Genomic DNA, 24,439 nt, shown 5'->3' with positions numbered 1-24,439 from the left:
AAAAAATATGCCTGTTGGAGACTAGTTTGTCCCTATCTTGCTTTGCAATGCGTCTATCAGCATGGAATAGAGCCAAGGGCAGCACAGTCCCTCTTCACACATGCTGAGAAATGCTCTGATTTAAGGAAAGACAGCTCCTTTCCTGTGTTGCTCCAGGGACAAGGAAGTGATGTGCCACTTCCCAAAAAGCAAGAGTTTAATTTCATCCCAGATGCCTATGGATTAGCCTCTTTGTATAGGGGAGGAGCATTCTGAATGGGAACACTGTAGTTACCTACAGCACATATTAGCCAGATCTTTCTACATACTAACAACTGCCTATCATAAAGGGTTAGGCTGTGTACTGCGCACAAATGTTTCCTCTGCCAGCTCTCAACAAAGAGCATGGCTCTGAAAAATTATGTTCACAGAAGTATAGGTATTCATTATTCCTATTAGCAGATTAGATGTTACTTTCAGGTTTAATTGTATTCATGTTACCCATGGACCATATTTAAATTGCATCTCAGTCTATTAAAAAACAGCTTCACAAAGTGACTTATACAGAATCTCCTGACTCCTCTAATCTAGGCCTCATCCTGAGTACCAGGGGCCCACCTTTTTCCCAAGGACAAAAAGGATTTTAATGTCATTGTGACATCCTTTATTATCTCTTCAGGCACTTGCCATAAATTCAGTCATTGTAATGACTCTCTTACAGTTAGCTGCCAGGATCCCATTAAATAAGAGAGTCATCAGAAGAAGTAGCTTTCTAAGGACAAAAAAAAGAAAAGGAGGAGGAAGTGGGCCATGAGAAGGGATCTGACTATCTTTAGTAAAATATAGTTCCTTCCAATGAAAAGAATGATGAATGACTTCAGTCCCCCTCCCCACACACACACATCAACCCCTCAATGAACTTTAATAAGAACCAGGCTCTTACTTTTTCAACTGAAATGTTTGTGTAATATTCCAAGAGCTTGAGGACAGCGATGCTTCAAGAACTAGACAATCTGGAAAAATGTGCATGTTAGATATATGCTGAATATTACAAGAAATAGTTGTTAAGTATGATTGAGTTGAAAGCTCATGTCCCTTCAGCTATTCTTTACTTGGTATGCACCTTCTCTCATACATTCACTCATGCTTTTGAGAGATATAAATAGCTAGATTTTCTCCTTCTGCATAGCACCCTTCAGCTGAGTTGTGCCAGGGCTTTATACACACTCATTAATTAAGCTTGATGCCACCACTGCATGACAAACAAAAGTAATGTTATTTTCAGGATACAGATAAGGAAATGCTACCATGAAGCAGGGGTATAAAATCATTTCCCAAAAAGCACACAGTGATATGTGCTATGGCACAGCCAGACCCTGAATTCAAGCCTTCTAACACAACAGACTGTTCTAATGCAAGAGACCCAAACATTCCATACTTCTCTTTCTGTCTCAGAGACTTGGTTTCAGTCTCCTTTTATAATCTATGCAGTAGCAATTTTCATCCTATTTAAATCTTTTATGATTGCATGAGTCAATTTGCCATTATTTCAGCTAGCAATTACTATACCGACAATTCACTGGCAGCTGTGGTATGAAAGAGTATCTTCTCTTATGAGCAGAATACCACATCGAAAAGTAGAGTTAGACATATACCACTTAAGCCATGGTCTCTTTCATCTGTTTGCCTGCAGATGTGTACGTCTGTGAAATGAATGACTGCCCGAGATCAAACGAAACCCATGTGTGCAGACCTTTCTGGCTTCTCTATGCTCGGAACTAGCTAGCTTTTTAATCCAGGAAAGTTACACAGATTTCAAGTATATCTACCTTGCAAAGGTAGAGAAACCTTGGCCTTTATGGCAGGCTGGCTCGTTCAGATGAAAACCAGCTTTGGCTACATCTACACTGTTAAATCAGAAGTATCTCTGAGCTCCACACGTCAGCATGGCACTGCAAAGGTCACCTGAACTGCTTGTTAGAAACAGACCTTGGCACTGTTCATGTGATTAAATACCTTACTAAATGGACAGCAAAGAGTTTGATTTTAATGGTATTTTAATTTCTAAAGATGTAGATGAGTACACACAGACATTCTGAAATCCTTCATCAAACAGAAATCTACTTGTCTGCTGAAATCTGACATGTTGGCACAAAATTGCCTAAATCACTTGCCTACATCAATACTTGAGGAAAGTCTCAAGCCATCGACTACAGAAAAATAGTATTTTACTAGGTGTAGTAAATAAAGAAAGGAACTTATCTCCTTCTGGCAGAGCTTGTCTTCTCTTGTAATTTTGTATAAATACTTTAAAAACAACACTGTCAAATACAGTTACCTGAGTTTCTCTGTGTTGAAATTAATTGAACCTATTATTTTCTGTGTGGTCTGGGCTGACCTTTTAAAATGCACCAGACTACACTGAGTATTAAGTATTTTCAAAATGTTTTTTCTCGGAAATGATTTCCCAGAAATGAAAGGACTTTTGCAAGTGCATCTTCTCATGAGACTGAGGTCACTTTACAGGAGGTATCATAAATAGTCAACATAACTTCCACACTTGCATTATCCACTAACATATCTCAGCTCTTAGGAGAGTGTGAGTGGCAGTAATACTACTGGGCACATGCTAAGCTCAGAGTCTTCTGGTTAACACTGTCAATGGGCTCATTTTTGGCACAAAGCACAAGAAAAGTGAGCTGGCTTCCATAACACTGTACTCTGAAAACCTGCTAATGGAGTAAGAGAGGGCCTTAGTCTGAGAAGACAGAGAAGCAAACCAATATGCTCCATAATTACAAGAAAACATGGCTTTTGGGACTGGTTCAATAAAGGACATTTTCTTCTCTAATGCATCCTTCCCTCTTAAAAATGCACTAATAGTGTTTATGAAAGACAACTTAATAGACCAGAATACTCATGGATATCACTCTAGCTGTCACCTGCTAGTGACAAGTCTTTTTTTCTCAATTCCTGAAACAATATTGGACAGGAACTTGACACAACACCTCTGTGAGGCCAGAGGAGCTTTTCCCATACAAAGGCCCCAGGCTCCTGAGAGCCAAATATTCCAAAGAACTTCCTTCAGGGACAAAGGTCCCTGAGAGAGAGAGAGAGACAGTTATTTGCAGCACTGAGTTCTTCAGAACAAGAGGTCCTTTTAAGTTCTAGGTAAGATTTAATTCCTCCTTCTACACAAGGTTTTATAAGACAATCAGATTCATACAGAGTATTACCTGTATTTTGGGTTATATTATTACGGAAAAGATAGAGACAGGCATTTATCTGAATTTTCTATTTCCTCTTCAAGTCACTGAAGGGCACATGGTATCCTTTCAGCTTATTATCTGTTTCTCAGTTTAGATTAAAACTCTCTTTTGCATTCTAACATAAGCAACTTTGGAAAGTTATAAGGTCAACTTGTATTAAAAAAGCTTTGTGCTTCTATACAGACCCTTGAAGAAATGCAGTGATGACATTTCCCTACTATTAAGTCAAATAAGACTCCACTGTGAAAGATCATCATCTGATCTTTGAGAACAAAGTCTAGAGAAGAGCTCAAAAGTCTAGATATTCAGTAATTTACCACTTCATTCTAAAACTTGTAGTTGCCCATATGATACACAAATCAGATCACAAGCATCACGTGTCCATTACAAACTGCTCAGGTCTCTGAGGACTACTGGTGAACAAAATAGTATAAGAATTATTGCAAAATGAGTCAACCAATAATTCAGAAAGCTGAATGAAATCCAGTAAAAAAATTGCATGTGCCAAATTGCCCCTGAACCATGTATTCTTCTGCTAATCCTCTACATTGGACAATCACTTTCTCATAGTTTCTAGGTTAGGTTAAAGCAGTTAATTAAATGTTAAGATTATTTATCGTACAGACATTCAAAATTAGATTCTCCTCTTATTTATGCTAGTACAGTTTCTTGCAAAAACAAGTTATGGTTGCAGGAGAGAAGAGTTAAGATGGATTAATTTGTCAAGGCAGAGCACAAGTCCAGTGCTGCTCCCACTGCTCCAGCCAGCTTGATTGCCACTGCAGCCATCCTAATTTTCCTCAGACAGTTATTAATGGCATCACGTAAATAAATATACTGCTAATGCTAAAACACTGCACTGCTATAGGCTGAACCGAAGAAGCTGCTTCCAGCTATAAGGTAACGTGCTCTTACTTCTAGAAAGGACTCCATATTAACAAAATTTAACCATCAAGAACAGTGTGATTGTACTTAATTCACTCAACAAAACATGTATTATTTCCCTTCACTGACATTTAAGACAAAGCATTATGTGCTCTTACACACATTGGGCCTGTATTTATGTACAGTACTCCCCAGTAATAAAGGTCAGTGAAGAAGCATTGTATTTAATAGTAAAACATACCATTATCAGTTATCTTCAGACTGGTTAGACTGCAGAAACAGGATGAGTTTTTCAGCACTACATTCTCATAAAATATTTCAACAGATGTTGTAACTTTTATCATACAGGAAGTAAGGACTTTGCTTACACTTGCAGTCACAACCACCTATAAAACAACAAAAACAAGAATACAACAGGTTTCTTGCAATCCTTGCTAAGTCATCACCTTGTCTTTACAAACAACGACAAACTATGAAATATACAAAATGAAACTTTTTGTAGTGGAAGCAGACAATTCACTAGGTAGACTCTGAAAGGACAGGGAGTCTTCCAACTGAAGAAGCAATACAGAAGGAGTTCTGAAAGGAACAGCATTGCTTACTTCCAGACATTAAATGGATCTGTAAGGCATGTTAGGGGAGCAATCTGAAATAGTTTTGGATTTTAAAACTAGAATGTTGCCGCAACAATGTTATATGCTGTTATATTCCTTTAAAAATATTTGAGCAAGAATGTACAAATCCTCAGAGAAAAATGTTTGTATCTATGACCAAAGTGCACTTAATTATGAATTTTTATTGTAATGAATTATCCTTTGTTTCTAGCTGAGAGAACTTTACAAATATGATCACATTAGTGTATTCCATCAGGAAACCAGAAACAGTAGTGTGCAGATGAAGTGGCCAGTCACAGTAGTAGATAATCAAATACTCAAGGCTGTGCGTGCTGTGAACAGATACAGAGTAAATACTAGCATCACACACTTAAAGGCACATTTGTGTTTGCATATGTGTCCAGAGAATACTTTTTAACTTGTTCCAAAGCTTGGAACTTATACAATGCACTTGATATATGGTTACTGGAAATATTAAAATAGCTGATACAGTGATACAACAGAAACATTGCCTTTGTCAGCATAAGCAATATTTGAATTGTCTCAACATCATGAAGCTACACTTCAGGATATATTTCATAGGAGAGGAAGAGAACATCTATCTAATCAACACATTCAACTTACTGAGATTTCCAAGACATTTGCCAATTGTTGAGGTAAGAGAAACTAATATATGAAACATGGTGATGAAGAGAAGCAACAACAAATTTACACATTTTAAGTCACAATAAACAAGCACACATAAAACTGGGTGTACATACCTGATTTTTGGCAGGGAAATTTAGCTGGAGTTTCAGATCTTTATCGGGTGCATGTGAAATGTTATACCAACCCTTTATGCTGTTTGAATGTGTACAATTTTCTTCTAATGTGCACCTAAAAGCATACATAAAATTATACCAGCCTCCTTATCGTGGCTTTGACTTCAGACACTGTACTTCAGCTTATTTAAAGTTATTGATTTTTTTACAGGAGCACTATTGATTTTTTTATATAGGAATATGGATGTAACTGCAAAAAGCTTCAGGAAAACAATCAGTAAAATCTTCTGCTTATCAAAATAAATTACAATGCATTGATATATGCTCGAGGGTCTTGATAAAGTCAATGAGACTCAAGCATTAGATGCTTGGCCAGTAACAGCAGAATTGGTGAATTGGTAGCCTGGGATGGAATTCATCACCCTCAACTTGATTGCTTCATTGTATAGCTCTAGATCTGACACTCCCCACCTTCACCCCACCAGTTCCCTCTACGCTCTAGGGGGAGAAATATGTTCTTTTAGGGTGCAATTCACCTAACCTATTTTAGACATTCGTGCAAAAATGAAATGAACCACACATCATAGAAACTGCTCGTTCTCTCCAGAGAGTATAAGAAGAGATGGAGGTGAAGCTCAGACATGGAGTTATGCTACGAATGTGTATAGTTGATGAGATGCATCCTCCTTCCTAATCTACTTTGTCATCCATCAATATGAACAGTAATCTTTCCCTTTTATGTCAGTACACTTGGTTAAAAACAATAGATTTGAAAAGGTAGCTCAAAATAGATTTCTCTGTCTTCAAGCGTAAAACCCATTTCAGAAGTAGGATGGTACAAAGTAAATGAAAATGTTGTTGGTGCCAAATTGTGAGAAACAGAAACTACACAACAAAAAATTGAGGAAGAATGAGGAAACACTGTGATATGAAAGTACTACAAAGATTACACACATTAAAAACGTGTTATAAGAAAAGGAGAACATAGGCATAGAAATTAGATGGACGATCACTGTGTTTGAAAGGTGAATCCTTGAAATACTGTCTGCTGTCAGCAGTTAATGAACAACTCATAGATCAACTCCAAGTAATTTCATATAGTTAGCAATTAAATACAAGTAAGTGTTAACTGCAGAAATAAATGCAACATTTAATATTGTTCTAATCCTACTTTTCTACCAAACGTAGAAGGACATAGAGCTTTAATCATATGACTGGTGACATGTGCCTTAATGAACCACTTCTCTGCGAAAAACTAGAAATGAGTACACAGTTGCAAAGAAAGAACCTTTTCATGAGGAGCTCACTGTATGATGTATTTCACAAGTAATGTGTTTTCTCTTCAGAAGGAATAACACGAGAATGACTTCAACAAAAATATGTACCTCTTTCCAAAATGCCCCAAATAACCCCACAAACCAGAGAAACCATGAAGCTGTTTTCTCCATACATCAAGATTTGGCAACTGGAATGCAGTTAAGCACAAGGTCACTTCCTTAGGAAAATGAGTTCCTACTGCACAAGAACCTGGTGGGGCTTTGCAGTTAAATACACTCAGATCATAATGACACTATAATAAATTGGGACTATGCCTAACGTATTTCTAACCAACTGAACTAGGACAAATTTCAGTCTCATTTATATCTCTCTTCACCTTATTGAGATCACAAAGATCTATTAGCACCACAGTTTAGCACCACAGTTTTAAACTGCAGAGGATGGGATCAGTCATCAACAGATGTGCACAAACTGGATTCTCAGATATGCACAGGTAGGTAACTTGAACTGGCAATGACACGCAGAAAAAAGACCCTGTATTTTCTGACAGGCTGAGGATTATAATGGTAAAGTTGCAAGGCAACACACTAGCAATACTTGCACCAATAAGTGTATGCATTTAAGCAACACTAAATTAAAATATTAAAAAATAAAACTGTTTATCAAGCTGAATATTTACAACTGTCCCAGGGCAAAGTTATTTGCCTTCTTAGACTGCCTGAGGAACACAAGCAGTGAACTTGTTTCCCTCATCTGCAATGAAGAATCTGAATGTTTAATAGCAAACCCAGAAATGTCACCCAGGGAAAAAAATGCATCTTTGTTGCTCTAAAAGTTGACCTTTAACACTCAATGTGCAACAGAGAACATCTGTTTTCATAGGAAGCAGTCTCATTTGGCATCCCTAGGCATAAATTCTCACCATTGCTGTGCACAGGCCAAGAGTAACACAAATTCCACTCCCCTAAAGATGAAGTTCTTTTCTAATATCCCTATTTTTAGAAAATTGATATTGACTGCAAGCACACTGGAGTGAATATAACAAATAGATATCATTTGTGAACCACATGGTTCTGAAATTAACATACAGACTCAGACAACTACTCAGTCTGTCTTTCCTGGAAAGGTGGACCTGACCCTATACAATACAAATGTAGGAGGTACAGAATGCATGGATCAGATTTCAGACATGCATGGATATGTGTACAGAGAAACACAGAGTCAAGATTTTTTTACATCTTCACACCAAGCTAGTTCTTTATACTACTAAAGATTCCTCTTTACTACTGGAATTGAGTTCCTCTTATTTGATTACGATACCATGCTACCTATGCACACTACTTCACTCATATTTACTAGAGTCTCTGCTTCACTAATCCTGTATTAACTACAGATCCTACTCCATTTGCTCTCTCTGCCTTGCTAAAGCATACTGATTTCCTCATGGAATGAGAACATGCTTTCAGAGAAAGCTTTGGCTTCTTTCTCCAGGGTACCAATCCCTGAATGAAATCCACAGATGTCTCACACAACGACCAAATTCAAAAGTAAGTCTGGTCATGTCAGGTAACACATTGTGTAATATCCGTATGGAAAATATATGTAAAACTTCAGTGCCTTGTACTGGAATTGTATTTCAGCATAATTCAGGTAAATCTGATTCATCTACAGAAAATCTATAAACATTAAGAGAAATCACACAATGAGTAATTGTTTTGAATGTTTTAAGTAAAAAGGAGAATTTATATATTTGTTCCTGTGGAAGAAAAAGTAGAAAGAGGCACAGTAGAAAAATTTTGTTTCCTTTGGTTTCTCTTGCCATGGGATGTGCAGATTTTTTCATCAAAATACTGGATTTGAGTTCACACTGTCTTTAAAACGAAGCACTAGTATTGGTGGTGAGTTTTACTTAAAAAAGGAGTGTGCATTTTATAAAAAAAAATATTTCCCTGTAAGAGTATAAAACATTATAATTGGTCTCAAAAATACTATAGACTATATTGCTTCAGTGGGCATATATGGACTCTGATTAAAACACTGGCTAAAAACATGTCTTCCTCTTTTTCTAAAGCTTCCCTCAGAGCTCTCTCTTCACAAAACCAAATATTTAACCATGGTAAGTGTTTGACAGTGAAAACTTATGTGGGTGTTGAACAGGAGTCATATTATAGTAATTCATTTTTTCTCCGAAAGAGTAAATTATTTCTGTGTCAACCAGACGGAAACTTTTGGTGATTCCCCTCATAAGTAGGGGATTTACTGACTAATAACTGTTATTCACAAACTCTTTATAAGGTAACATACACAATTGCTAACAAAGTAGCAAAAAGGAGTTTGAAGAAAACACATCACAGAAGAAACATCTACTCCCTGCCAATAACTACCTTTGCAAACACAAAGTAGCAGGTCTTCAGCAAAATCACATTAACACTGAAACAAACCAAAATGGGTAGTATTAACTTTCCAAAAGAAGGCAACGCATGGAATTTCAAAAAAAACCCCATCCTATAGCCACTTTTGTTCAAGGTTTTAATCACTGACAAACTAGCATAAGGTTTACACCGTTGACATCTGCTGATGATACAAAGTTGGGAACATTAGCATGCAGAGGAAGATAAGAATATCACACAAGAAAACTTGGATAACCTTGAAATGGGATGACATTTCAAAGCAAAGTATAAGAACATGTACCTAGAGCAATGAAAAATCTCACAACCCATATGTGTTATAGACTGGAAACTCATCAGTTTGGAAAGAAGACAAAGAAAGAGAAGGACCTGGGGGCATCATGGATGATTGTGGCCCATCAATTTTGTCATGTTATGCTGCCATGAAAAGCATGTTTCTGACCCCAGAACACACTCAGGTGCTTCCTGGACAGACTGATTAAACAACATTAAGCAAGGAATGGTTGAAATCTCTTCTGGAATACTGTGAGAGTCCTGGCCATCCTTATTTTAAAAGGATGCATACATTTCACAGAAAGGTTACTGGAGTGGAGGTAAGAAAGGAGTATCTTATATGAGAGGATCTCAGTGAAGTTCACTGTTTTAGCACACCAAAATGAAAGCAAAGAGAGACTGCTTTCATTAAAAAATATTGAAAAGGTAAGTGTGTGTGTGTGCGTGTGTGAAACCTATTTAGGCCAAGGTGATGTGAGCATCAGAACAAATAAGTATAACCTGTCCATAAAGACACACATGATGAAAATGAGCAGACATATTTTAACCAGCAGAAAAATTAGACTGTCAGTCACACAAACAGGTCAGGGAGGTTTAGGTTTACATGATGTGGTTGCTTGCAATTGCCAAGACTAGGCCTGATGACCCAGGAAATTCTCCAGTCCAGGCCACAGATGTAAAACAGCTTTCAAACCTAACTCAAATAAAGTAGCAAAACTAATGATTCAAATGTGTGAATTACACATACTTAGAAAGAAATTCTACTCTGGCCTAAAACAAAGGCAGTGGTTCCAAAGCAAGGAACTATCAATACTGAAGACAACTGAGCACTCTTTTCTCATTCTCACATACAAGATGCCCTAAGATATTAAGATGCTTCAAGCACAAGTATAAAATTTCATGTCTCAATCAATCTGGAAGGCAAAAATAACCGTTAGAAAGAAAAATGACTTATTATTTTTAGCCCAACATGTTTTATGGGTAGATCTCAAAATCTGAGGGTTACATAGTCTTTAAAAGCTGCAGAGTTCCCTTTCACTTGACAAGGAACTGTCTCACGTTTACGGCTATGACTGATTCCATAAAAATTCAGTAGACACAATCTTGATGCTGAATAGCCCCAAGCCAGTCAAAATGTACACTGACTAATAATATGAAAGTCTAAAATACCAAAAAAATACCTTCGATTCAAAGGACACCACCCACAGTAGGGATCCTTTGCAGATAAGCATTCTTGCTCAGAAGCATATTTACTGCAATTTGCGACTGGTATTCTTCTCACCTGAAACCAAAGAACGCAGTAACACGCTGAATTTAAACAGCCTCCATAAACAGGGAAATTGAAGGTTACCATTAAAAATCTGACAGCAACCAAGCACAATCCCTTTGGGGAAGCCTCCTAACGGATTCCCCTCTGCCAGAAGACCTTTGGATAGAAATATGCAGCCTATTTTGCACACGTTGTATTTTGCTATCGGATAATGAAACGCCTCTGACAATAACAATTTGGTTCTACTACTCAAAGGCCAGCATGGGCAGATTAATGCAAGAAAGACTGATCAGCATAGTGAATTAGACATAGTAATAGAAAGGAGGCATGTTTTACAAATAATGCTCTGCTTAGCAGAACACCATTTTCCTCTCCTCAGAACTGAGATATTTAAATGATTGATGAAGGTGCATCCAAAAATGCATGCACATAACAAAATGCATCTGTGTTTGCATCACCATGTCAGGTTACTGCATGTGCACACTAGAACAAACGCATGCAACTGCTCAGCATGCATGAAAATGCCATTTCAATAAGTAAATGTAGATAATTGTGGCTATATTGTATGTATCTATACTTGTACATTCAGCTTGAATATCCTAGCCAGCCATTTTCAGAAAAAGGAAGGAAAAAGAAAAAGAGAAAGCTGATTACTAATACTGAATACAGATACAAATAATGTTATTAATAACAATGTGAATTAATGACCTTAGTAAGAAGAATTAATTCAAACCATTTTTTTACAAATTTGCAAAAGTCATAGAAACACAGAATGCTGAGAATTGAAAGTTCCTATATTTTGTGAACATAAACAAGAATGCATGGATTTCCGCAAAACTATATTTACTGCTGTCTCTATGCATACATTGTAAAGCTCAGTTTATCCAAAGGTGTGTGAGATAATTAGTTCAGAAAACAGTCAAAATCCTAGATTACTAGCAAGTTAAAAAAGACAGTGTAGAAGCCTTATTTCAGCTCCAAGAGATGATCAGACAGGCACACTTATTCCTCAAAGGTGTTGTTCCTCTATAACAAATTTTCTTCTAAAAAAGCTAAAGAACATTCAAGTCCTTACTTTAAATATCTACATATACTTTTGACTAAAATTTTGATTTCTTCTACATTTGTGATAGATGGTTTATACCAGCCAGGAGTTCTCCTACCAACTCACCCCTGCTCTCAGACAGCAGGCTAAAAAGCCACGTTCACTGGTGGAAAGGTGATTTTATTGTAAATTAGGTAATTAAGTGCTGGGTGAAATCCTCTCCAGCTAAGATGGACAGCCAGCCCTTATGTGTTCAATGCCACCTTCTCCACCGCTGGCAAGACAAAGGAAGTTTCTGAGGTGCTGCTCAGTAGCCCCTGCTGCAGGATGTGTTGCAACAACTGCACCTGGGAGCTGATCTCTGCTTGACACACAGCTCTGACATGTTTGCTCACGTGCAGCAGCTCTCAGTGACTGCTGAACTCCTTGGCCTTGCTATGCATACACATTGCTCACTTCTCATTGTTTTTGTTTTGTTTTGTTCTTTTAAAGTCTGTGCCAAACGAAAGACAACGGGAATTTTATCACTGATTTCAGCCTTATCACTGACTTCATCAGAACCAAGACTTCAAAGCCATCTCTGACATTAAGAGATTTCTCCACATGATAAACTGCTTAACTGACTGACAAACCCTGACCTACCAACATATGGATTGCTAATTCAGAGGAACTTCATCTCCAAAGAGTGTACAAGTTTTGTTTGCTACCTCCAAGCTTGATTCTGCATGATGCCTCCAGAAAAAAAAAAAAAAGAGAAACAAAGACTCTCTTGACAGAATTGCATAAAATAACAATGAGTAAGGGCATTGCTGAATCATAGCAGCACTGGGCAGCACTATGGCAGCAGAAGCTCTTCCAAGCTCTGCAGAAGTGCAGTCCAAACTTAGACAACATAACCAGATGCTAGATGTAAAGTTGGTAACTGCAGTTTGGATACTAAAGGTCTAACTCTGACCCAAACTGATGCTTCACTTATAAAGTATTAGAAATCCTTAAAGCAGTAGTTTACATTAATTCATTATTTTATTAAATATTGTACTTACTTTATTGGCAGAGGACAGATAGATGTAGTTATTATTCACTGGATCAAGTCGAAGTTTGTGGAAAACGGAGGTTTCTTCCTCAATTTCATATAAAACTTCTGGGCAATTAGATTCCATATCCTCATTAAGAGTAGCCTAAAACACATTAAATTATTCATAAGTTCTTTTACTTATCAGTCAACGTTTTAAACAAAAGCCTAATTTCAGCAACATCAGAGCTTCTGAAATGAATTACTGTTCCCTGGCTCAATTCAGCTACTGCACTGGTTCTCACACTGGAGAAAGGGGAACGAAAACACCACCAGAACAGAATTTCAACAAAATCCACACTTGCACTGAATCTGTCACTGGTTTACTGTATGAAACATGCCTTCCACCAAATATGTTCCTGATTGATGCAGAAACTGAGCGTGGAGAAAATGCCTACATCCCAAAGTCATAATGTGTTACACACTCCTATGAATGGAGATGAAAGTATTAGCCTTCAGAAAATAAGTTAATATCCAGACAACCCACTACATAAAAAGGAACTTACACAAGTTTCTTTGTGGCTTCTGTAAGTCTACATCTGTGATGGTATTTCTTTTTCTTATCTTGCCCAACTCTACAGTTTTCCACCACCCTTTGCACAGAATTCAAGGGAACCAGAGACCACAGAAACTTTATTTTGCAAGTTAAATAAACACACCAACATTGGTTTCTTTCGTGACTAAACAAGGGAGATGTGTTCATGGTCTCCACTGCATTAAGGAGACACAGAAGACTTCAGTTTCAATTTTCATTATCAAAAGCACAATGAAATCAAATGGGCAAAAGCTTTTCAAGGTCTCTAGTATATTCTTCTCCAAATGTCTGCTTAATAAAGACAAAGAATGAGAGTTATCCTTTGCAATGTAGGCAGGAAATGCACATTCTCTCAAAGCCCAGAAAACAATTAAAGCATGAAAGACATTTGGCTGGATGGCTGAAATGTTTGATAATGAGATAAGATGACTTTCACTTCCAGGTGATTGATTTAAGCTAGCATAGGTCAACTATTCAGAAGCTAAGGCAAAATGAAACTTGACTTTTCCCTCTAACAGACAGCTATTCACATCACACAGATAAGCTAACATACAAACAAATATGCTTCCAAAATCTAACAATATTTAATATTTCTGTGGGAAAATCAAAGCAAGGAGGGAAACAAAAGACAGAATAACTGACAACTCCGCAGTCCATAAATTAATACTGTGGGCATTAGCAGTTTAATGAAATGTTTCCTGGATTTTAGGTAGGGTACATAATTGCTTTTGAAAGTTAACTTGCTGTCCTAGTGACAATACATAAGTTATTTCACATGCAAACAAAAAAACAGAAACAAATATCCAGGGGATTATATCTGTTTATAATACAGTGCCTAAACCAGGAAACATTTACCCACTCGAACACAGCAGCAGCTGGTGGAGAAGGGAAGAACTGACACACTCAACTTACCTTCAGTAACTGTCCATCTTCTGTTCCCAAGAAGAGAACTATCCGATTCAAAACAACTGTGCCATAAACAGCCACTAATCCAGAGTGAATCAAGGTAGGTAATTTCTTGATTGATTGCACCTCCTGAAAAATCAGATATAAGAAAAAGGTACTACAAAATCATTCACCTGTACTCCAAAATCTGAAGAAAAAGAATCCCTGGAAACATTGTCAGGAAATCCAACTTTAGACAATACTTGAGGTAGCATCCTAATTCTGACACACTTTCAGAGCAACATACCATTGGAAATGACACATTAAACTAGATTTTTATACATGGCAACTGATGACATCTGTGATAAAGATTACATCTACTGCAGCTAAATTACTGACTTGGCCTAGCAGCAGTAAGTTACTTTACAATAGAATTTCTCTTTTTTGGGACATAATGTCCTGAGCTTATTCTGAAATGCCAGTTCTTCTCAATGAAGCCATGCTTTGCTATCACCTGGCCTGCACCTATGATGAAGGCTACAGATACACTTAGCAACAATTTTCAAAGGCATGCAAATATTCTGGAGAAAGGAGACACTTCAAACAGACTTTGTGTTTGTAAAAATAATGCGAAGCTTCATCCTCCTTGACACTAAAGGAAGTTGAGACTTGTGTATTACATAAATCTAAAAATGAAATAAAGCAGTATAAAGTTCATGTTAAGGAAGAACATAAATATAACCGTGTGAACTTTACAAATCAACATGTTACCCTCCTTTCTCCATCCAAGCTGGAGGAAGTGGTAAGTCATGAAAGAAAATATCATGCATGAAATCCCTGTATCTTGTGGAAAGAAAAACCAAACAAAATAACCCCAATTGCAGATGATCAAATCCTGAAAGAAAATCCAGATGTCTGAGAATAAGGTCATTCATCAGGTGAGAGAGGGAGAGAGAGAGAGAGATGGTCTCCGCCTCAAACTCCCTAGAAGTCTGGGTATCTTCCTAGCAAGCAGTAATTCAGTTTTAAAGTCCTCTAACTGCTTTAAGTGGCAGATACTGCCAAAGGTGTGATCCCACTTGTTCTACAAATGTGTCAACCCCAGCCAAGTTCTACCTCTTCTCCACTCTATTAGTATAATGCTTTCCAGTGAGCTTAGCTAAGGAAATGATGTGCCTAGGTCTGTAAATCCACCTACTTACCTACCTACCTAAATCTTCATTTGAGTCATTCTCATCACATGAACATGTGGCTGCACAGACACCAGTGCTGGCGCAAAGGAGTAAGAGGCATGGAGAGGTAGGGGACAAGAGCTCAGGTAGGACCAGGTCCTTGGGAACAAGCCCTGTAGGTCATCTTACAAAGCCCAGAATCTCAGCCCCAAGGACAGATTCCTTAACTTACAGGAAGCCTGTGAGCACAAGAACCTATTCACTTTAATGCACAAAACAAAGTGTGAGAATGGGTCATCAAAACTGACATTTAGAAGAAAGGTGAAGACATTTCTCAAAGTGAATCCATAACACAGTAACAGCTGAATTGAACTCTCTTGCATGCTAGGATGCTGGCTTAACCCCAGAAAGTCTTTTCACTAGAAAAAATTTTTTTCTGAACTAAGTCAATTAAAATCTTCTTCAGTCATCTGAATTATTTTAATTAGCTTGAAAGAACAGGCACTTGGAGTAAAAGATTTACTTTCATATTTAAAGATACTATTTTTTTCCATGCAGCAGGATAGAAGACAAGAACTGACATGCACTGGCACAGAACTTCAGAAAACCCACTTGGGCATGAGAATCCAGTACCAGGGTAGTCTGTGGGGCAGGGTGTGATTGCAAGCATTTTACAGTGGAAAACACCAACTCACTTTTGTAATAGATCAGAAGGTAACAAAACTCCAGGACTGGTGCACACAATGAGTCTTCACTCAGACTAAGGAGTGAGGAAGTGGAGCTTCCAGGCTTTCATTTCCACCAAAATTAGGAAAATTTTTTCTGCAGTGCACCATGTAGTAGTGTAAGCAAGACAAATCACCCTAGGTTCCTTGCAGACTCTGTACAATAAGATCACAAAAAAGAGGAGTACTCACCCTGTTTCTGAAAAGCTTTGCTGCCAGATTTTATTTTGACCCACATACTAGTAAAATAACTAGTGTCATATCAGTGCATCCTTCTCATCTGACTGAAGAACTAACACTGACAAGTGTGGAAGTCTCCTCCCCTCCCTCTGTTTGCTAGAGGGAGGGTCAACACGACATTGAGCTAATACGGATAAGAAGAGGGGGAATTTAGACACTGGGCAGTCACAACAAAAATTGCCTTCCCTCTTTGCAACCTATTTCTCCAGTCTGCCTATTCCCTCCAGGGTGCAGCTGCTGCTTTCATCCTTCTGTCACCCCTTTTCCATGTGCATTTATTTTTTTAACAAGCCCTTTTACCTCTTCCACTGTGACTAATAGGGTTACAGCACTGTAGGGCCTTCCCAAGCTGCTTCTTTCACAGCTAAATCCATCCTTAAAATGCATTTACAGTCTAAACTTCCTTTATACTTGAAGAGTCACTCATCCCCATGATCATTTGTTTGCCTATCCTGTAACATTTTCAGGCTTGTGCAAAAAAAATTTAAAAAGCAAAAGAAAAGACAATACTGCTCTGTAAGACCTTCCTTTTATTAATTCTTCAGTTTCATTCTCTGTTCTATTCTGTAGTCTGCCAAAATCTTCACATGCACAAGTAAGCCTAGAAATCTCCTGAATTAGCTTAAATTTTGCTTTTAAGTTCACCCCACCATGCTGTTTGGTTATTGGCATGGAGAGTATTTATACTCATTTTCTACTTTGCATTTCATTTTCAGATTTATCTCTGTATGGTTCCAGCTGCAGCAACCATATTCACATTTCTACTTTCTGTCTTGATTTCCTCCTGATTATTTGACTGTGTGCCTCAGAGAAAAGGGCAGCATTTTTAGCTCATGCAGCACTCATCACACTGCAGCTGTCCAAAAAGTAAAAATAAAGGGCTTGAGTATCACAGTGAAAGAACAGATGCAGCTATATAAAAGAGCATGAGATTTGTAAGTAGTGTATGGCAATAGTCAACACTGGAACAATACATAGATATTTTTCCTAGAGGAAAAAAAAATTTGCTGGAACCTCATTCGTGTTTAACTTCACCATTCTTTAACCACCCGTGTCAATTTTTACTATAACTATACTATACTGGTGCATCCAGTAAGCCTTTATTAGAGCTAAGGAGTGAGGAGATGAACTGTTTCAAAATTTTACTTCCAGGCAGTTTTTTGATTTGTGTTGGGTGGACAAACCTGCCCAGGCAAGCAGACTGCAAAAAAATCAAGTAGGATGACCAGGAAATTGGAGGGTCTTCACACAGACCTTGCAGAGGCAAGATCCTGAGCCTCATGGTACAAGGCAGGAGGGACAGTCAGAGGCTACGCTTGAGCAAGATGCTGATGGAGATGCCCGAGATGTGGAAGCTAGAAAATTGTGACTTCTCAGGGCAGCAGAAATGGTCCTTTACTGCCCTCAGATCTAAGTTAACAGTATTGGTAAAGTGTCTAATAACCAATGAGGAAAAACAAGCTTCATTAAGGAAGGCTTTGAAAACAACTGAGCTTGAACAGAACATTAGCAGAGTGCAAGAGGAAGTGGTGGGTGACCATGGCTGGAGATTTTCTCCCGTGAAGGATGAAGGTACACATTTGCTAAACAGTCATGTTGTTACAACGGGTCACTTTTTTTTCCTTTTGTTTTTAGGGGCCCATAGCCATTACATTGCAGGAGGACTGCCTGTGATTTTTCACTCCTTGCACTCATTGTTACACATCCACACGGACACTAAGGACATTGCCTAGAGCAGATCAGGACTACAAAGCTCTGGGGACAAAGTGAATGAGATGGGACCTTAGGCTTTGTTAAACCTACAGGATCAGTAAAGAGTGATGCTCTTCTGGATTTTCTACTCACAAACAAGGAAGAACTGACTGGAGCTGTGATAATCAATGGCAGCCTTCGTTGTAGTAACTATGAAATAACTGGGCTCATGATCCTGAGGGCCATGAGGAAAGAACAACAGAGTACAGAGCTGGAGACCAGGCTTCAGCCTGTTCAGAGAAATGGTCTGTGGGATCTTCAGAGAGGCAGCTTTGAAGGAAAATGGAGCACAGGAAAGCTAGCAGGTCTTCTAGGACAACCTTCACCAAACATAGAACTCATGAGAACAAGCAGACGTATCAGGAGATGGCCTCTAGCTAATCAAGGAAGTCATGATTGAACTACACTGCAGTACAACAGTATAAAGGAAGTGGAAGCAGGAACAAGTGACTAAAGAGGAACTGCCTGGACATACAGGGATGGTGTTAGGAAAACCCAAGTTCACCTGGTTTTGAAACTGGCAAGGGATGTTATGGGCAACAAGAAGAGCTTCCACCACTACATGAGCAATAAAAGAATAAACAATGAAAATGCACACCAGCTGCTGAATAGGTCAGGAGATTTACCGACAGTGGATGCAGACACAGCTCTGGACTTCACCAGCAACATCTTGTGGTCCTTTGTATGTGCGGCATTCAAGGAGGAAAGAAACTACTAGTACTGGAAGAGGATTAAGCCAGGGATCTCTTAAGAAATCTCAGCTTTTAGAAGTTTCAAGGAAGACAGATGGGATCTGTAGGAAGATGCTGAGAGACTGTCTGATGAGGCTGAAAGGTTAGTCTCTCATATTTCAAAAGTTGTGGAGATCAGGGGAAGTCTCCAACTGAATAAAGGCAAATACTGCACCCATCTTCAAAAAAGACAAGAATGACCTAGGCAACTACACACTGGTCAGTCTCACTTTTTCCCTAGGAAAAGCATGGAGCCATTCCTCTTCAAAACCATTTCTGGGCACAAGAAGATCAACCAAGTGACTGGGGAAAGCCAGCATAAATTCACCAAAGATCAATTCTGCCTGACCAACCTGCAGTACTTAGAAAACTTCAAAATGGTTTAGTGGTGGACTTGGGAGTGCTAGGTTGACCATTGGACTCGATGACCTTAAAGGTCTTTTCCAAAACTGAGCTGGTTCAGCCTACAGAAGAGACAATTGCAGAGGGCCCCACAAAATAGAGCCAGGCTCTTGACTCAGGTGTATGCAAGCTAACAAAAAATAATAACACAAAGTGAAACAGAGGAGGTTTCTATTGGACAAGAGATTAAAAAATATCACTATGAGGACAATCAAGCAGAGACCTGACAAGTCTCCCATGGCTTACTTCCCACACTCAACAGCAATGAACTGAAAACTCATTGTAACCAGACAGAAACATTAACTCTAGAAATCCATCAAACATCAGATGCAATACTAGCAGTCTGTTCTACACACAAAATTGACTTTACTACTAGAAAATTAATTACAGGATCAATTTTGATCCAAAATTGTATTTAGAAGTCTGTAATTCTTTCCTTAAATAAAAGACCAAGAATCGCTTTGAAATGAGTTACCGCACAAATTCAAATGTCATTCCTGCAAATTAATGGCCATGATTAAACTGATGTGACTCTGTTGACTTCAAAATCTCATTTCAGTAGAGCTTATGATAGCTAAACCTTCTCCTAGGATTCCAAACTATACTCGATAAATTAAGGGGCATATACCAACCTTCGTATTTCTCACCCACTGAAAAATTAAAAAGTTGTATATCTTTACTTGCACTAAACAGCAGATGAAAATCCGACCAAGGTAGCTTAGCATTCAGTAGCTATCACAGCTACTTAGCCTCTGCACATCATAAAATAAACACTTAATATAAACTACAGCCACTTCTCTCTGTCATACAGGTATATACTTAACACTTCTTTGGATTTTCTCGCTGAAAAATTGTAGAATCCTTTTTTCTTCACATGCACCTACTTTTAATGGTGAAACCAATTTCCAGACTTGTCATTGCAGTTAGGTAACACACTACATCTCTCTCCTGTTGATGTTCTCCAATTTGAGAACTTCTACTCATCTACTTTGCTGTGATCCACAAGATCCTGGGATCTCCATGAGAGATCTGATATCTTAGTAGCTCCTGTTCAGCCACAGAACAACAGAAGAAAAGCCTTTCTTAAAGTTCACTAGCTACTGCAGCAAGTTTGTGACAAATTCCTGTGTTCCTCCTGTTTGCTAGTGCTCAATCAGGTTTCTCAAAAGAAACAGAGAATGAGATTTGGCAAATTCACATTTATTAACTAAGGAAATTGTGAAGAAGAGGCACTTAGACACATGCAGGTTATGCTAGAGTGTCCATTAACACATACACCTTGACGGTGCATATTAAGTAGATGTATTCAAAACTAAGAGATTTGTGGGTCAAAAGAAAAAAAGTTGAATATAAAACTGCAAAAACTTTTCAGAGTAGTTTCACCTAAGACACCACTTGCCTTCTGCTAATCAGGGATCATGTCTCTGGGATTCCTGTATTGTATATGTCCAGAATGAACACATCCAACTAGGACAAACTGCTTTGAGCACAGTACTGCACAAAACCTAAACAGAGCTAGCTAGTGCTCATAAGGAGCTGTTCCACAGAATTTGTAGCAGTCACATACATTTCGATAAAGCTGCTAAGCAAAGATCTTAAAAATTACTTCTTTTCAAAGTCAGACTCGACTTCAGCATTAAAACTTAATGCAAATGTGAACTTTGGCCTAAGAGGTGAAGCAAGGCTAAAGAGATTACACATCTGCAATGAGTTCCTGCAGGATGCAGAACAATTTGGTTCAAATCCAGCGAAGTACTTGAGCTCATGCTTAGCTTTAAATGCATGGGCATGAAGATGATGGAACTGTATGCCTAATGTTAAAAGTACCCTTAAGTGCTTTACTGGGTTAGGGCCAGAAAGCTCAACACCTCAACCTCACAGGAAGGAGTTCAGGGTAAAACACACAGCAATAGCATAGAAAGGAATTCAGGACCACAAATACCTTGGGCTAAATCCCTCTTGCAGTATCCTATTGAGAAACACAGTGTCAACACAGCACAAATACATGCAGCTGTGTGAGTGTAGAGGGGTAGGAGGATGTCTTGCCTAAGGGTAATCAGAATAATTACAGAAATCTGAAGGATGACAAGATCAGAAGGAAAACAAACTGCCACTACTCCCTAACATATACTCTAACTATAAACTGTATTCCTGCAGTGAAAAAATCCCTGCATTTTCAATTCCTACATAAACTGACAGTCCATGTCTGGGATCTGTGTACCTCATCACATCACGCCCGAGCTCCAGCATTCAAGTGCACCCAGCAAAGAAGACTAAGACCTGCAGCACCCTACAACACATGGCATCTGCAATGCAAAAGCCAGACTGCCATTCAGCATGTCCATCCACCACAAACACCAGACAGGTCTTGCACTCCAAGCAATCATAAGGCTGCAAACACATTCCTTTGCTCAGGAACAACACTGTCTTCAAAGGACCGGACTTTAGAGGATGTGTTAAGTACTGTTGCTTGCTGCAATTCCTGCACATAGTAGTACAATGCACACACAACAGCCTCGTGCGACAACAGACTCCTTTCTGGCCAGAGCCACTGCCGCCTATTGCACACACTTCTACAAGCTGCACGCTGAAGGATGTGCCACACACCATCTTCCTGGTGCTTCTGAAGCCTGCACGCTTCTGAGTCCAAGAAGAGCATATTCCATGTTTGCAGGGACTCCCGTGATTTGGTGAGAGACAGTAGAAGGATCTGGTCTAAAACAACCCAGAAGCAGCAGCATATGGGCCTGTCATCTCCAGACATACTCTGCAATAGCCTAGCCTAACCTTCTGTAGTATTAAAAACATATTAAAGCTGAACTACGTGCATTTTTTCTATGTTTATATACCATAAGTACATATAATTAACTTAAAAAGGAAGCCTAATTAGCCACGTAATATTACAGGTCATATTATTACACAGGACTCAGATGCCCTGCTACCTCATAAGATATTAAAATACCACTTTCCTCTCAGTGGTAAACTGTATTTATTGTGCCAAAATATCATGATTAATAACATCATCATAGTTAGGGACATAATGTTAAGTAAACAGTCCTTTAAATCATTGTTAAAGTCATGATTCTTCAGCACTGTACCCAAATATAATCTAAATTTTCAGGAGGGATGAACCTTTTGGGACATGAAAGTAACTCTGGAGTCATGGCAACCTGATCTGAATCAGATCAGTCCTGAAACCAGTGGATCATTGGTTTTTCATACTCAGGCCCTGGGAAGCAATGGGGACAGGGGACTGCCCTGCGTGCAGAAATACACACCTCATCGTACCTACATTGTTATACTATGAAATCCATGAGACTCTTCTGGAATTTCTAGCATGGGGCTTTGTAAAGTGTTTATAAAGGACCTACTGCCCAGGGAGGTTTCTTTTTCTGTTTTGTTTTGCAGGCTCAGAAACCACCTTGCAGAGAAACTTCATGAGCCATTAGGAACAAAGAATAGAAATTACCATTCCAACAAGCAAATAGGTATTTTGGGATCTTCAAATTCATTCAGCAAGTTTGCCTTGTGAGAGCACAGAAATCATGCAATAAGGTATAAAACTAGCACTGCAAATCAAAGGATTGGCTCTGGCTCTGTTGTGAGTTGCACTATTTACTTCAGCACAGTTGTTTCACCCACATATGAGGTTCTCATTCATAACTATGTCCTCTAACACTGGCAATAGTCTCACAACTCCATCAGGAGATGAACAGACTGAATCACACGCGCCCTCCGGTAGTCTGTATTTGGAAAAATCTCAGCACTGTGCTCCGCTATGAGCTAGATTTGGGAAGCCAAGGAGCAGCAGTAAATCTACTGCACTTCTTTCAAGGAATTTCCAACAAACTCCTATTGTAACACAGCAGAGATTCAGAGGTTAAGCTGCAAAGTCCCTGGATGGTGGGGGAACTGCAAAAGGCTTAGGGCTTGCTTTATGATGGCTCGCTTGATCCCCTACAGTCCTCCTCGATACCTTTCAGTGTTCCTTTTGCCACAGCTCTGAAAAGACATCTGAGTGCAACTTAAAAGCATGGACAGGCCTTGCAAAAGCACCTTCTTCACCTGAATTACATTTTTAGCTTCTCAAATTTAATTTTCAGTTCATTTCTTTACTACCGAGGCCACAGCAAAGCCAGTCGCCTTGCCCATCCCACCCTCCATGTGCCCTCAAACCCAGGAAGGAGCTGTAGACAGTGTGTTACAGAAGTAGGTGACCAGGGGATCTCCCCGGGATACCACTGCCTGTGAAAATGTAACCAGTGCAGCAACAAAGACTATCACCTCTCGCTGGCTGCTGCACATATGGGTTTGGGGCAGGGGATGTGGGCAGTCAGCCCTCCTGAGCAAGGCCAAGCCTGGGAGGCTTGCGAAACACCCACACGGAACAAGCAACCACGGATAACTAGTGAGCGATCGGGATAACAGTGCACACAGTCCAGTGCACAGGAGTCAATTTGATGGGCTTTTTTTTCATTTCTGATGTAGCTGCAATGACATGAGATGCGAATGCACAGAATAAGGTAGGAGATGTTTTATCTAGGCTGTACAGAAAATAACACGAAGTACAACTAATCCTAGGCAGAAAAGGGCAAGTTCAGTGAGGAGCCTGAGCCTCAGGCCTGACTCAGGATGCCCTCAGGTGTTCCCTCAGACATATCTTTCCCAGCAGGTAGGTGGGAAGTATACTGCAGGATCTCCTAGGGGATCAGCTCTTTAGAAACAGGAAGAGCTGGAGATACCACCACGACTAACAGAGCCAGGGCTGATGTGCAAAGCCTGCAGTGGCTCTGAAGTTCCTTGTAAACTGTCGGGGCGCTGAGGACACCCCACGAGTCATGCACAGGGACACCAGTCACAACAACCACAGTGTCAACACGGGCGTGCAGGACGACACCTTAGCAAAACGATGCCCAGACTTACAGAGCTCTGCCCGTTCATGATGAAGTGCGTCGACGTACGGGCTTGCTCCTTCATCTCCTCCATCCCAAAGATGCAGACGGCAGTGGTGTTCCAGGCCTTGGCACTACGGCTGTGGCGGAAAACGCCCACCCACCAGCCCCGCTCGCCCTGGCGAACCAGGCTGGAGGAAACGATGAGGCTCCTGCACCCACAGTCCAAATAGACGTGCCCTTGCAAAGTA

The 24,439-nt window shown here is 39.3% G+C and overlaps 1 protein-coding gene across 1 annotated transcript in view; it reads right to left on the bottom strand.

Moving 5' to 3' along the window:
* PLXNC1 (plexin C1) overlaps nucleotides 1-24,379 on the bottom strand; it is a gene marked incomplete at its 5' end in the record, with an annotated part of 66,265 nt that extends 41,886 nt beyond the window's left edge. The window contains 6 exons of the mRNA XM_009083884.1: nucleotides 4,375-4,519; nucleotides 5,509-5,623; nucleotides 10,649-10,749; nucleotides 12,826-12,960; nucleotides 14,302-14,424; nucleotides 24,220-24,379. Of these exons, the coding sequence (XP_009082132.1) occupies nucleotides 4,375-4,519; nucleotides 5,509-5,623; nucleotides 10,649-10,749; nucleotides 12,826-12,960; nucleotides 14,302-14,424; nucleotides 24,220-24,379 (779 nt within the window). The remainder of the gene's footprint in view (nucleotides 1-4,374; nucleotides 4,520-5,508; nucleotides 5,624-10,648; nucleotides 10,750-12,825; nucleotides 12,961-14,301; nucleotides 14,425-24,219) is intronic.
* Nucleotides 24,380-24,439: the final 60 nt, after the last annotated feature.

The sequence above is a fragment of the Acanthisitta chloris genome, unplaced genomic scaffold, assembly GCF_000695815.1.
Source record: "Acanthisitta chloris isolate BGI_N310 unplaced genomic scaffold, ASM69581v1 scaffold7531, whole genome shotgun sequence".
Taxonomy (NCBI): Eukaryota; Metazoa; Chordata; class Aves; order Passeriformes; family Acanthisittidae; genus Acanthisitta; species Acanthisitta chloris.
Note: the sequence above shows the minus strand (reverse complement) of the source record. Positions and strands in the feature narration are given on the sequence as shown.